Genomic DNA, 15,295 nt, shown 5'->3' with positions numbered 1-15,295 from the left:
AACATTTTTAGCAAGGCATAGTGATACAAGACTTCAATCCTAACACTGAGAGGCAGGTAGATCTCTATGACTTCTAGGCCCAGCTGGTCTATGTAGCAAGTTCCAGACCAGCCAAGGCTATACCATCTCAAACAACAAGGGAAACATTCTTAATACAGAGATAGTTGGCATTTTATAAATTATACTAATCAAGTATGTTAATAGAAAATTAATTACTATGAGTCAACTATGAACAGAGAGCATAATGCAGGTAGGAGAAACAAATAGGCATGTTTGTATATGGAATTCTGATTAAGTCTGATTATCCAAAAGGATATGGAGTGTGTTTTTATTTCTATGTATAAAGAAAATGCCTATGTTGTACACATTAATGCTTTTTTCTGGGGAAACTTACAAAGGGATTCTTTTTTCTCCTTTTTTTCTACCTTGTTTTTGGTTTTTTGAGACAGGGTTTTTGTTTGTAGCCCTCCCAGCTATCCTAGAACTTGGTTTGTAGACCAGGCTGGTGTCTCAAACTCACTGAGATCCACCTTGCTCTACCTCATAAGTGCTGATATTTCACCTTTCACGTTTTCAATTTACTGTTTCATTTCACCATCAAAGTTTAAAATTACCATAGTTACTTCTCAGGGAGTAAGCATTACAAAAGTAAAAGGAGGACTGAATTAAAAGCAGTAGGAGCAGAGGCTGGCTGTATGGTGTACAAGCCTTAATTCAGATTTCTGTGTGTTGGAAGCCAGCCTAGTCTATATTGTGAGTTCCAGGACAACCAGAGCTACATAAAGATCCTACTTCAAAAAAGCCAGAAAGAAAAAGAAAGAGAAAAGTGGTAATAGAATATCAGTATTAGCAATAGAAGTGTTTTATAGAGCACTTATGTGCCAGATGTCATAATATAATGAGAAATGTAGAAATCTTTTTTATTAAACATTAAATATTTTATTGCTCATAAATATTCATTTACATATAGGAAAAAGGTTTAAATTTTATCCTTCATTAATTATTTTTCATATTTAAAGACACGTACTGGAAGAGTTTACTATTTTCCTTACCATTCAATCATGAGGAGTCGATTAAGGCAGTCTTCTCCACATGCTATTTCACCTTGAGCTCTTTCATCCTTGGAAAGAGGTGTGCACTCACACTGCATTCGCTTAATATCCCGATGGGATTTGTTCTTCTTTCTATTGGGTAAAACTTACGTAAGTCTCTTGAAGATAATATATTCAATCAAATAAGTACTGAATCTCAGTTTCACGTTTATTTATTTCTTAAGTCTATAGCTCAAAAGGAAGACAATACTTAGGTGGAAAGAGACTGAGTTCAAAGCCAGCCTGGACTGTAAAGGCAAGACACTATACCCTCATCCTCATCCCACTGACCCCCACCTCCAGCCCAAAAAAAGAGGAAAAGAAAGAGGAGGAAATAATACCCATCTAATCATTGGCGTTTGTTAGATAAAAGCCTCATATGGTGGTAATCCAAGCTACTTAAGAGCCTCAGGAAGGGCACAAGTTCAAGGCCTGTCTAAACCACAAGTGCTTGCCCAGCCAGACTCTGTATTGGGGGGGGGGCGTTGGGGAGGGGTTTACAGGAAACAAAGGACTACAGCTAGCTCAGTTAGCAAAGTTTGAGCTAATAGCATACAAATAGGTTCTAGGTTCAATTCTTCAACAACACCAGAAGAAACCAGGAGAGAGAGAGGGAGGGAGGGAAAAGGGGGAGGGAGGGGAAGGATAGAGTTCAAGTTTTGTCATTTTAAAACCCGAGCCTTACTTCCTACTTCAAGTCAGCTAAATCCCAGACTGAGCAATTTCAACATACCAAGATTAGGAGAAAACAGCAAAGGCTGTGAGTTTCAAATGATGAGGTGACTAGTTAGCTAAAGCTTGAGAATTAGTCCAAAGTGGCATATGCCTATAATCATAGCACCCTCAGGAAATTAAGGCAAGGAAATCTTAAGTTCTAGGTCACCCTGGGATATATAGGAAGGCCTGTTTTGAAAAAGCAAAGCAAAACAAAACAAAACCAGTAATCAGAACATCTGAACTCATGAAGAACGAACAGCTCAGCTACAGCTCAGGAAGTTAAGAGCAAAGGCTAAATTAAAGTTTGTATGGGGCTGGAGATACTCGTTCAACTGTTAATAGCACTTGCTGGTCTTGCAGAGGACCCGGGCTCGGTTCCCAGCTCTCACAGGGTGGCCACAGATGTCAGTACTTTCTTCTGGCCTCCAAAAGCACCAAGCACGCAGGCAGTGTGCATGCAAGGATACAGGCAAAACACTTACACATGTAAAATAAATTATAAAAAAAAAAAGTTTTGTAGACATAGAATGCTATCTCAAAAGAGCAGAACAAAATTTTAACCAAGAGCTTTGATTCAACCAGAGATAGATGCCTATAATCCCAGCACAGGCAAAAATACCAGGCTTTTTTTTTCTCCCCAGTCTTGGCTAATTAGCAAGCTCCAGGCCAGCCTGAGTTAGTGAATAATGTTCCACATGTGAGAGATGGGGAGGAGGGGACGGGCAGGGAGGAGGGAGAGAGGGAAGCGGGGAAAGAGAGACTGTCTGTATGTTTAACACAACCAAATCTTTAATGGGATCCCTTAGTGGTACCATACTCGTACACATCTGTTTAAAAGTAAATTTTTGTTTGTTTTTGACACAAGGTTTCTCTGTGTAACAGTCCTGGCTGTCCTGGAACTCTTCTTTGTAGACCAGGCTAGCCTCACAAGTTATTCACCTGCCTCTGCCTCCCAGGCTGAATTTTTTTTTTTTTTTTAACTCGGCTGGATATTTTTTTAAATGAAGTTTATCCATAAAACAACATGAACCAAGCATGTTGGTGAATACTTGTAGCACTAGCTCAAGAAGAGGCAAAGGCAGGAAGATAAAGATGCAAGAAGTTCTAGACCAGCCCAGACAATATAGTGAGACATAATCTCAAAACTAAATGCAACAGTCAGATGGTGGCGGTGGTGGCGGCGGCAGCCCACGTCTGTAATCCCACGAAGGAGGCAGAGGTGAGCAGGTCTCTACTAGAGGCCAGACTAGTCTACAAAGTGAGTCCAGGACAGTCAGGGCTAAAACAGAGAAACCCTGCCTCAACAAAACAAAACAAAACAACAATATATATGCAAAAATCTAAAGAATAATAATCAGGTAACGATTTCAGGAGGAAAACTTTCTCAATGAAAAGATAATTTGGAAATAAATGTGTGATGAAGATATTAATCACACTGGCATTTGGTGGGGGGTGGGAAAGTAGGCCAGGCATGGTGGCACACACCTTTAATCCCAGCACTCCAGAGGCAGAGGCAGGTAGATTGATGTGAGTTCCAAGACAGGCTGGTCTACAAAGTGAGTCCAGGACAGACAAGGCTACACAAAGAAACCCTGTCTCAAAAAATCAAATAAAAAGAAATAATAGTGGCATGTACTTTGTAGTCCTAGAACTTGGGAACTGGAAGTTTCCAGAAAAATCAGGAGTTCAAGGCCAGCCCTTGTCACAAAAATAAATAGAATCAAGTCTTTAGCTTATGCAAAACAGTACAAAGGAAAATTTAACAAATTTCTCAAAGGGCTTACAGGATGATAGCTAGACTGAATCTCAAATAGTAGAGAACTATACATAAAAGAAAATGGGTAAGTAGGAGAGTACACATTAATAAACACCTTCGGGGATGGAGACACAGCTCAGCAGCTAAGAGTACTTTTTGTTCTTCCAGAGGACCAGGAGTTTGATTACCAACACGTACCTCAGGGAGCTCACAGCCACATGAGGAGCTCCAGGGTATGCAATACCCCACCTCTGCCCCACCCCCACACACACACACATGCATCCTACATATATACACACGTATATGTGTGTGTATATGAATGTATATTTTTGTTTGTTTGTTTTTTAAGGGGCTGGAAAGATGCCTCAGCATCTTTCAGGGGATCGGACACAATCATAAGTACATACAGGCAAAACACCAATGTACATAAGATAATAAATGATAAAGAATTTGTTAAGATAACTGAAAAGAAAAACTACTATGCTATGCTGTAGTTATGGTTTTATAGTACTTAAAGGTACTTCATGTGCCCTTGTTTTAAAGATAAAAGTATCAGGCCTTTAATCACTGTATTCCAGAGGCAGAGGCAGGAGGATATTTTGAGGGCAGCCTGGTCTACAGGACAGCCGGAGTTACACACATACACACACACCACTCTATCTTGAAAAACAAAGCAAAGAAAAGAAAAAAGGGAAAAGAAAAAAGTTTCTAACAACCACTTGCCATTTTAAAATTTTTTATTATTTAATTTTATGTGTATAAACGATTTGCGTGTATATATGTCTGTGTAGTGTATGTGTGCAGTGCCTGAGGAGACCAGAAGAGGGCATGGGACTTCCTGGGACTGGAGTGGCAGCCTGACCATGCAGGTGCTGAGAACTGAACCTGGGTCCTCTGGAGAAGAGTGTGCTTCCACTGAACCATCACTTGTCTGCTCACGGCACTTTTCTTTCATTTCTCTGTCACAATGTCACATAAAAAAGGAATTAAAATGTAGACTAGCTTAAATTATACTTTCTAAAACCACATGAAAGAAAATGAATTAGAAGGAAAAAAATCAGGTTAAATTATGCTTTTTTCTTATTTGTTGTCCCCCTCAGGGTTTCTCCATGTAGCACTGCCTGTGCTGAAACTCACTCTGTAGACCAGGATGGCCTCAAACTCAGAGACTCACCTACCTCTACTTCCTGAGTGCCGGGCTTTAAATTATACTTTTTAAAACCAAAGAATTATAGAAGAACTAAACATTTTTCCTTTTTTTTTTTTTTTTTTTTTTTTTTAATTTTTACTTCATGTGCATTAGTGTTTTGCCTGCATATTTGTCTGTGTGAGGACGTCTGATCCTATGGAAGAACTGCAGTTACAGACAGTTGTAAGCTGCCATGTAGGTGTTGGAATTGAACCCATGTCCTCTGGAAGAATAGTCAGTGTTCTTAACCACTGAGCCATTTATTTCTCCAGCTCCTAAAATATTGTAACCCTAAGTGAAAGACAGAGCAGTTTGTTGGTTTTTTTTTTAAGATTAACTTATTTGTGTATTTTCTGTTCATGATTATGCATGAGTGTTCTGTTGTCATGAACAGCAGAAGAGAGAATCAGATCCCGTTACAGATGGCTGTGAGCCACATTATGAGTGCTGGAAACTGAACTCAGGACCTTTAGAAGAGAAACCAGTCCTCTTAACTCCTGAACCATCCCTCCATCCCCCATTTGTTCTTAAGATGGAAGAAAATGGAAAGAAATCTATCAGTAAATCTAAATAGAAGACAGCATCTTATAGAGTCTATTACTCTAACTTTTATCATTCAACTCCTATTTCAGTCTAAACTGCTGGAAAGCGATTTTTCCCCCCACAAAACACCAAAAATGTATTGAAAAAGTATGTCAGGCTCACCTTTCTGTTAAATAAACATTTTCTTCAATAAGATCAAAGTAACAAGGCATCTTCCCCAGCTTGGCAAACTCCTTCCACCGCTGTGGGTCCCTGAAGTCATCCATAGCACAGGAAGGCCCCATCAGCTCGGGGTGTAGGGAGACTGATGTCTCTCCTTGTTCAAGCTCCACTCTAACTTTCTTTCTAGCCTGTAGTTCACCATCACTTTCAGAATCACTCTCCAACTCTTGCCTTCGTTTTTTAGGAGGCCCTCTCTCTTTTATATCATTTTTTTCAAAAATTTTTGAAAACTCTTTCTTTTCATTCATAATGAAAGGGTCCTTAATTGAGTTGCTGCTTATTTCAGGTGCTTGCACTGACCCCTTGTCCTTCTGATGGAAGAAAAATTTATTAGACTGGCTTGAAAGATGTGATCCACTTTGTTGATCCCAATTCTCCTCTTCTTCACGATCATCTGTTAGAGAATCTGGTACCTGCCCTTGAATTCGATCATAAGCAACCCCAGTTCCTGGAGGTCTACCTGCTGATCTTGGATCCCAATACCCATTGCCTTGCCAGTAATTATGGGTCCCACCATAATGCTCACTACTTTGATGGTACTTGTGTGCACCACAGGCTCCATAGCTGCTGTCAGGTTGTTGGTACGTGGTACTGGGCCTTTCTTGTTGGGAGAAGTCCCACCCTGAGTTTCTGAGTTCTTCTGATGAATGCAAGCCATCCATGCAGGAAATGTCACAAGAGGAAGAAAAATTCAGCTCTGTTTTTCCTAGTCTACTACTATCTGGCCTGTTAGAGAAAATCATCTGTTGCAGAGACTTATTTGGAGTATCTTCAAAATCATCGGAAGAATAAACTGGTAGCTCTTGAGGCCTGGATGTCTTAGATCGTACTGTGGTCTCTGAATCCAGGTGGCCTAGAGGGTCAGACTTCAAATCTGCATGACTTGTACTATCAACACTATCACTTTGAGAGTGAGCAGTCTCAGGCAGGTGATTACCTACTTTCCTACTGAACTGTGAGTAAGAAGTTTCTAGATTCCTCTCTGTTCCTTTATGAAGAAAGCATTTTTCAGTTTGAGGACACCCTTTACTTGCCATACTCTCAAACTTCTCCTCATATGCATGTCTCCTTGACTCTAATCTTTCATCTTCCCAGTGGTCGGAATAATGTCTGTAGCTCTGACTGCTCCTTGAAGAGCACGGGCTTGTCTCTCCCGTGGGCAAAGTAGAGTTCTTTGGCACAACCACAACAGACTGGAGACGGTTTCTCGGAATACTGCTGTCATCAGACTCTGTATCTTCTGAGTCACTTTCATCACTTGAACTAGCAGAAGATCCGGAGTAATCTTCATGGATAGTAGATACAATTTCTGGAGCATGACCACTACTGTCACATTTTAAGGTGTAAGTGATACTGTCACTGTCTTCCATGGTTAAATTCAAATCATAAGAAAATACAACTTCTGAATCATCAGAAGTATGTGTATGACCTCTTCGTTCCTCCTCATCTAAGGAGATTTCTGGTCTTCCTCTTCTGTCGTGCAATATGGAATTCCCTTCTTCTTGAGCCTCTTGCAAAGACTGCCCAGACAACACATTATTATGCCTGTTTTCCCAAGAAGAAAATCCTTTTCCTGAATCAGGAAGTGCACTACCCATTTCTACTGTTTCTTTCCCTGCATACTTTGAAAACTCTGTGCCTTTTTTACTCAGCACTGCATCTATAACTGGAGATGTGTTCTCTTCACATCTTACTCTTGATGGGAGACTCTGCAGAGATGAAACAATACCTGAACTCCCTATGGGCTCATACAAATCATCAAAATGGTTAAGCGAAGCTGAACTAGTGCTACCAATGCTCTGCTTATACTCATCACATGCAAAGTTTGAGTGCTGATCTGCCAGCTCTCTGTTATCACATATGACTGATTTTGATTCCAAATGCACATCAATAAAGCTATTTGAAGAAATCTTTATAACTGAAGGTTCAGTATCTTCAGCTTCAGAGCTCTCATTTGGAGCACAGTATCTGTCTGAATCTTTGGTTTTGAAGCAAGAATGTCTTTTATCAACTGGTTCTTTAATTAATGTTTTAGAATAATCAATAGTCTTAACTGGCAAAGACACGAGTTTATCATGGTGTGGTGACAACAAAGGTTCTGTTTCCCTAAATGGACTTTTTGACTTATTATGCTGCCTACAAGTATCTTCTGAGTCCTTTTCTTTGCATCTACCAATATTCTGAAATCCATTTGATGAAAGCATGCAAGCCTTGATCAAAGGGGATACCTCTGATCCGGTCACACTATCATCAGAAGTCAATGAAGTAGCATCTGTTTTAGAAGTACAAAATGTTGCCACATCAGATTCTGTCTCTGGAATTCCATTTATATTTAATTCAATAGAACAAAAACCTCTTAGCTGATCATTTTTCACTTTTGATAACGACTCCATTTCTTTAATACTATCATGGCTATCATGTCCTACGAATTCAGGCTTAATAGGGGATTCACCTAGCTTTTTTAAAGTAGGTGAATTATTTAATTGATTTGATGGAGATGGAGACCCAGTCTTTTCTCTTTCGGGAATTTTATTAGTTGCTCTTAATTCATTACCTTTTGAACAAGGAGTCTGCAAACTGAAAGGATGAGATTGTTTGCTTTCCTCATTTAATTCTGTACAACAGAAAGAATTTTTAAATGCATCAGACTTAGATATAGATTTTGAAAGGGCAGATTTATAACGGGAAGCACTGCTGTCATGCTTGGAATAGGATGACCCCCGTCGGAATCCCAGTTCAGTTGGGGGAGAACAACATCTTTTTATGGCTTCATGCTCTGAAGTCCTTTTGGATTCTCTTTCTAGTTTTGAAGAATACTTTCCTCTTCTCTCCATCTCTAAGTAAGAGGTCTCAGTTTTACAATCCCGATCAGATTTAGAATAAGATGAAGATGTCCTTAAGTCTCTGTAGGAATGGGAGGAGGTGCGCCTTGGGTGTGTCTTCTTATACTCCTCCTCAGAGTCTGAGCTCTCCCTCCCCCTGTTATCTATATACGGCCGAGAATAGCGTGTCCTCTCACGATAAGGGGAACTCCTATGGTAGCGCCGATCAGAATCGTAATAATGAGATCGTTCCGACCGAGAATAAGACAAACTAGTTCTAGAGGTTCTGTCAGATCTAGAACGAGATCGGCTTCGCCTTCTATCTCTTTCGGACCGACATCGGGACGATACATACCGAGTATCTCTTTCAAGTTTTGAGTAGCTGAAGTATTTATCATCTCTCTCTGTTTTAGATCTTGATGATTTCCCCAAGTCTTCACTTTTTGAAGGTACTGAGCTCTTTTTGAAATCTCTTTCCTTCTCAATGCTTGTTGAAGATTTTATATCATGTGATCTTTGACTGGAGGAAGTCCGTACAGAATCTTCATCAGATTCTGAACCAAGAAATGTGCCTTCAAATTGTGAAGATTTCTTCTTAGAACTTGCTTTTTTAGAGCTGACACTTATCTTAGAGCCATCTGAAACTACTTCTTCCTTCCCAATATGGGAATCTTCTTTTTGCAGGGGATTATCTGTTTGCTCCTTCAAATTTTGAGTTGTGTGTTCTTCCAAACTATTAGACACAATATCCTGCTTCATATCTACCTCTAAAGATTCAGATACAATTTTAACTGGTGGTTCTTTCTGAACTCTATCTGCCACATCTACTGGTAAGGGTCCTGGTGATGTCATTAGTACTGTTACTGGGGGTTGAGGCAAGGCCACTGGCTCTGATGTTGGTGCTGGTGGTAAGGGTGATGAGGCTTGGGGAGGTGGGGGAGGTGGAGGTGGAGATGAAGGTGGTGAATCTATAGTTGACTCTGCTATGACGGCTGGTAACTGTGTTGTAGAAGGAGGGGGAGAAGCTACTGCTGTGGTTGCAGCCACCTGTGGCCGGGACGTCACATGAAGCAGATGTTTCTTAAAATGAATTCTACCCAACTCTACTCTTGATTTTGGTGGGGACGATTCTTCTGTAGCAGGCAAAGTATCTCCTGTGTCCATTTTAACTTTAGAGTTTGAGTCTACTTGAAGAGATGCAACTGGGGAGTTTGGAGAATCAGTTTGTTTTTCACTGCTAAGTGCAGTGAGAAACCTATTCTGTAAAGTTTTCTTTGTAAGACTGAAGCTGAAAGACACCTTCTGCCGGCCCTGCTCCTCCAAATTAACTTTTGTCTTCGTGCCTTTGGGCAAAAACCGACTAGAAGCAACACCTTTGAACATTGGTCCTTTGATGAAACCCGTTTTCTGCACATTTTCAATCTTTGCCTACAAAAAAACAAAACAATTACTACTATAACAAACACTTTCTTTCAAAATGTCACTATCACAATTTAAAATGTTTGTCAGGGAAAAACAACCATAGTATAAATTTCACTATGCTACAAATGGAATTTAGTTGTTCATTATGAAACATTTTAGGCATAATCAAAAGTACAAAGAATAAGGAATGACTAATTATATATCCCCAGCTTCTATGGTTACCTGTATTTTCTTTTCCCTCATACATTAAAGATTTTTACCCACTTTGGCACTTATTTTCTAATGATACCAAGACTTTTTTTTTTTTTTTTTTTTTTTTGGAGAGAGAGAGCTATTTGTTCTTTTGTTGTTAGTTCATTTTTCTTTTAAGGCAGGGATTAACAAGCATCAGGCAATTTTAATGACCTCCCCAGTACAAATTAGCCTTTTACAATATTCACTTTGTTGATAAAGTAGTCAAAAGAGGTCCAAGCCTTCTGCCATACTAGAAATTGAAATTACTCTGCCTTAGCACACTACTGCTATATCTGCCTCAGCTGCACTCACTTTGGCAATGCTTATTCCCTTAATATTTCTATGTGAACAACAAGAGGTAAGCAAGAAGTCTTCCTTATCTGACAAATCACCAATGGAAATTATGGGGATCAGAACTTAAAAGGCATAATCTAGGTTGTTAAAAGAGTAACAAAAATCTACACATACAAACTCAAGCATGCACATATATACACACTGAGTCAGGGTCTCCCTATGTAGCCCAGGCTAGCCAGGGATTCACAGAGATAAGTCTGCTTTTGCCTTCCATCATTAAAGATGTGCACCACCACATCCATGTCCCAAGCCTCTATATATCCATATGCTAATATAGGATAATGGCAAGATGCTCAAGTCCAAATTAAAACCTTGCCATAGCTGGGTATGGTGGCATATGCCTTTAACCTTAGCACTAGGGAGGTAGAGGAAGGTGGGTCTCTGATTTGAGTTCCAGGACAGTCAGGGCTGTTATATAGAAAAACCCTATCTCAAAACAAAAAAACAACAAGAACAATAAATGCCACCTACATTTTTCTAATAGGTGTTCTTTAATTTATTTGGCTATTTAAGAGAGTAATATTTTGGGGAGGTGGGAGAGAAAGAGTAATATTTCTCCTGAATATGGTAAAACTGAAAATCAGTTTTAAAGCTGGGCATGGTGGCACATTACTTTGGTTTCAGAACTGGGTAGGCAAAGGCAGAAGCAGGAGGCTAGATTAAAAAAACAAAACAAAACAAAAAAACACCCTGTCTTACCTGCTGTGGAGGCACATGCTTTTAATCCCAGCACTCAGGAGACAGAGGCAGGCGGATCTCTGTGAATTTGAGGCTATTACAAAGAAACCATGGCCTCCTTTTTTTTTTTTTTTTTTTTTGGTGTTTCAAGACAGGGTTTCTCTGTGTAGCCTTGGCTGTGCTGGACTTGCTTTGTAGAGCAGGCTGGCCTCGAACTCACAGCGCTCTGCCTGCCTCTGCCTCCCAAGTGCTGGGATTAAAGGCGTGCGCCACCACACCCGGCTGAGAAATCCTGTCTTTAAAAACAAAAAATCAAAACAAAAGAAAAAAAAGTATATAGTAATTTCAAGTAAGGAAATTAAAGCTTTTACATTGCATATACACATTATACATATTGCAATGGTTTTCAAATATTTAAGACACAGAATCTACTTTTCAAAGTAAATTTTATGTGGAAATAATACATAGAAACAAATAAGACTCTGAATCTAGAAATGATAGCTTCTGTCGCCTTTCTAAATTTCTTATTTAAAAATAACTCACTAGAGCCGGGCGTGATGGCTTACACTTGGGGAGGCAGAGGCAGGGGGATCTCTGTGAGTTCAAGGCCAGCCTGGTCCAAAAACAGTCAAGGCTACAGAGAAACCCTGTCTCAAAAAACAAAATAAATATAGAGTTATTATACCTCCAAAAAAATAAAATTGAGCCAAACTATTAACTTCATTTCTCAATAAAAATGATAAGTTAACTTCAAGTACTTTCGGCTCTTAGCTAGATTCTGAAGTGTATTTAAAGGCTATCTCTTGAATGACTTGTCCAATTACACTTACCTCATTTTCTTCTTCTCTATTCCCATTCAGCCAAGAAAACATGCAAAAGAATAAAAAAAGAATCATAAATACTTAAAGTGCAACTTTATTAAAACATACTTCTAGAGCTGGGCAGTGGTAGCGCATGCCTTAATCCCAGTATTTGGGAGGCAGAGGCTGGCAGATCTCTGAGTTCAAGGCCAGCCTGGTCTACAAAGTGAGTCCAGGACAGCCAAGGCTACACAGAGAAAGCCTGTCTCAGGAAAACAAAAACAAAAAACAAAAAACAAAAACATAACTTATAAACCCTGTTCATTCTTTCATTGTCTTAGTTCATTTTTGTAACAACTATTTCATGAAGCCGGTGCAAACACTATGTTAACTACTAGAAGCAAAGAGTAAGCAGTATCCCTGACCTTCAGGAGCTTACATTTTCTAATAATTAACAAAATACAATGGTTACAAAAGTAATTCCAACATAAAGGAGTAAACATAAGAACTGAAATATACATAGTGTGTAGCAGCAAAGTGGGAAACAACCAGGAATGCAAAGATTCCAAAGACAGAGGCTTAGTTTTTAACAAATGTACTTCAGAGTGATCCCAAGCAAAAGGCAGAGTTCCTACAAGTAAACTAAAAACTATTCACTATTACCTAAGTATAAGGTATAAGAAGGCAACAATTAAATAAAATAAGGGGCAGTGGACATGTTTCTCATGAAAATCACATTTTATGCATGTATAGTGTATGTATATGTAAGCAACTTATTATATTTGGTTTTGTTTTTTTGTTTTTGTTTTTGTTTTTTTTTTGAGACAGGATTTCTCTGTGTAGCCTTGGCTGTCCTCCAACTCAGAGATCCACCTGCCTCTGCTTCCTGAGTGCTGGTATTAAAGGCTGCCTCACCATTACCCAGCAACTTATTTTTTTTATTTAGTAACTATTCATCAGTCCTTTTGCTCACTGCATTCCATAGCACAGTGCAACTACCTCATACATCTCAACACTTGATGTTGTAACAAAGATACTCACACAGATTCATAAGAAGAATCAAACACCAAGGCTGGTGTATACTAGTACACCAAGGCATACACGGGAAAAGAGAAACTAGAGAGGGCATAACAAGGGCCTGTATTTTAAGTATACTGCTCTGTGGGCTATGTAGCAACTCAAGCACAACATGTTTTAAGCACTCCTTAAGAGAAATGTACAAACTGGGTGGGTAACACACGCCTTTAATCCCAGCACTCGGGAGGCAGCAATAGGCAGATCTCTGTGAATTCAATGTCAGTATGGTCTACAAAATGAGTTCCAAGACAGCCATGGCTACACAGAGAAACCCTGTCTGGAAAAAACAAGGGGGGAGAGAAATTTAGATCTAAATAGTGATTTAGTTAGAACAAAGTAATGGATAGTTGTGATGAACAATGCCAGTACTCTAAGATACACAGCACACTGAGGTAAAAGGATTCCAAGTTCAAAAACTACAAGGGCTACATAGTTTTTAGAGAATCTGCACAATTTAGTAGGCCCTGACTCAAAATAAAAAAATTAAAAGGAATGAGAAGGAGCAGGCATGGTGCTTCATTGCTTTATTATCCAAAACAACATAAGGAAAGGGCAGTCTTGGTTTCATAGAGAGTTGGAGGCCAACCGGAGCTACATGAGACCTGCCTCAAAATCAGAATAACAGATTATAGTCCAGTCAGAATGCTTGCCTAAAATGTTAATGGCCCTAAACTCAATACCCACAGAAGATATACTACTGCAATACCACCAGACAAAATATGCTATAATGATAAATTGATTAGATCTGAAGCACTACCAAAGATAATTTTCCCTTATTAAAAAAAATTTTTTTTAATTATTTATTATATATAGTGTTCTGCCTGCATGTATGCCTGCAGCCAGAAGAGGGCACCAGATCTCATTATAGATGGATGTGATGCAACATGTGGTTGCTGGGAATTGAACTCAGGACCTTTGAAAGAACCACCAGTGCTCTTAACCTCTGAGCCATCTCTCCAAGCCCCCTTCTTTTTCTCTGGTTTTTCAAGACAGGGTTTCTCTGTCCTAGAACTTGCTTTGTAGACCAGGCCTCTCCCAAGGATTGGGCATTACAGGTTGTGTGCTACCACCTGGCTAACAGTTTTTATTTTCAATGAGTCCTAAAAACCACTGAAATTCCATATATAATTTAAAACTGCTGTACTTCATCAATGCTCCGGTGACTACTATGCCTCATATATAATATCTTGCCAGGCCGAGCATGGTGGCGCATGTCTTTAATCCCAGTACTTGGAAGGCAGAAGCAGGTGGATCGCTGTGAGTTCAAGGCCAGCTTGGTCTACACAGCGAGTCCAAGACAGCCAAGGCTACATAGAGAAACCTTGTCTCGAAAAACAAAAAAACAAAAACTAAAATCTTGTCAGGCATAAAGGTACATATACTATCAATGGCAACATAGTTAGCTGAAGGATGTTTTTCCTAGATGGGTATAGCGATAAGCCTGCAATCTCAGTATTCAAGAAGCTGAGGCAGGAGGACAGAGTTGGAAGCTAGCCTGGATCATTTTGCAAACACTGTCTCAAAACAAAAGGGCTAGAGATTTAGCTCACTTGGTAGGGTGCTTGAAACTTTATAGAGTTGGAGGTAGAGAGGTAGGGAAAATCAGGAGTTCACAAAATCATCTTCAGCAACATAACAAGCTCAGACCAAAAGCTACATGAAATACTATCTTAAAAAGGGGGGGGGGGGGGCTGGAGAGATGGCTCAGAGCTTAAGGGTACTGACTGCTCTTCCACAGGTCCTGACTTCAATTCCCAGCAACCACATGGTGGCTCACAGCTATCTATAATGTGACCTGATGCCCTCTTCTGACATGCAGGTGTACATCCAGATAGAGCACTCATATACATAAAATAAATAAATCTTTAAAAAAAAAAAAAAAAGGCAGCTGGGCACTGTAGTGCATACTTGTAATTCCAGCATTTAGGTAGGTAGAGGCAGGCAGATCTCTATTGAATTAGAGGCCAGCCTGGTCTACAAAGGAGTCCAGAACATCAAAGGTTAAGCAGAAAAACTGTGTCTCAAAAAATAAACTAAAAAAATCTACTGCTGCTGGGCATGGTAGCACAGGACTTTAACCCTACTCTCAGGAGGCAGAGGCAGGTGATCTCTGGTCTATGGAAAGAATTCTAGGACAGCCAGAGCTGTTACACAGAAAAACCCTGTACCAAAAACCAAAACAAAACAAAACAAGACTCTAGCACTGGAGAGAGAGATGGCTCAGAAGTTCAGAGCATCTGTTGCTCGTACAGAAGATCTGGATTCAGCTCCCAGCACCAGTGTAGTGTACAGCCATCTGTGCTTCAATTCCAGGGGTCCCACATCCTCTTCAGTCCTCCATGAGCACCAAAAATGCAAACGGTGCACACTCTGACACACACACATACAGG

The 15,295-nt window shown here is 39.8% G+C and overlaps 1 protein-coding gene across 1 annotated transcript in view; it reads right to left on the bottom strand.

The window, feature by feature from the left end:
• Setd2 (SET domain containing 2, histone lysine methyltransferase) overlaps positions 1–15,295 on the bottom strand; it is a 98,209-nt gene that overhangs the window by 71,617 nt on the left and 11,297 nt on the right. The window contains exons 2-4 of the mRNA XM_051140722.1: positions 11,859–11,874; positions 5,459–9,768; positions 1,053–1,184 (exon numbers count right to left, since the gene is read on the bottom strand). Coding sequence (XP_050996679.1) covers positions 1,053–1,184; positions 5,459–9,768; positions 11,859–11,874 — 4,458 coding nt within the window. The remainder of the gene's footprint in view (positions 1–1,052; positions 1,185–5,458; positions 9,769–11,858; positions 11,875–15,295) is intronic.

The sequence above is a fragment of the Acomys russatus genome, chromosome 32 (genome assembly GCF_903995435.1).
Source record: "Acomys russatus chromosome 32, mAcoRus1.1, whole genome shotgun sequence".
In the NCBI taxonomy this organism is placed as follows: Eukaryota; Metazoa; Chordata; class Mammalia; order Rodentia; family Muridae; genus Acomys; species Acomys russatus.
Note: the sequence above shows the minus strand (reverse complement) of the source record. Positions and strands in the feature narration are given on the sequence as shown.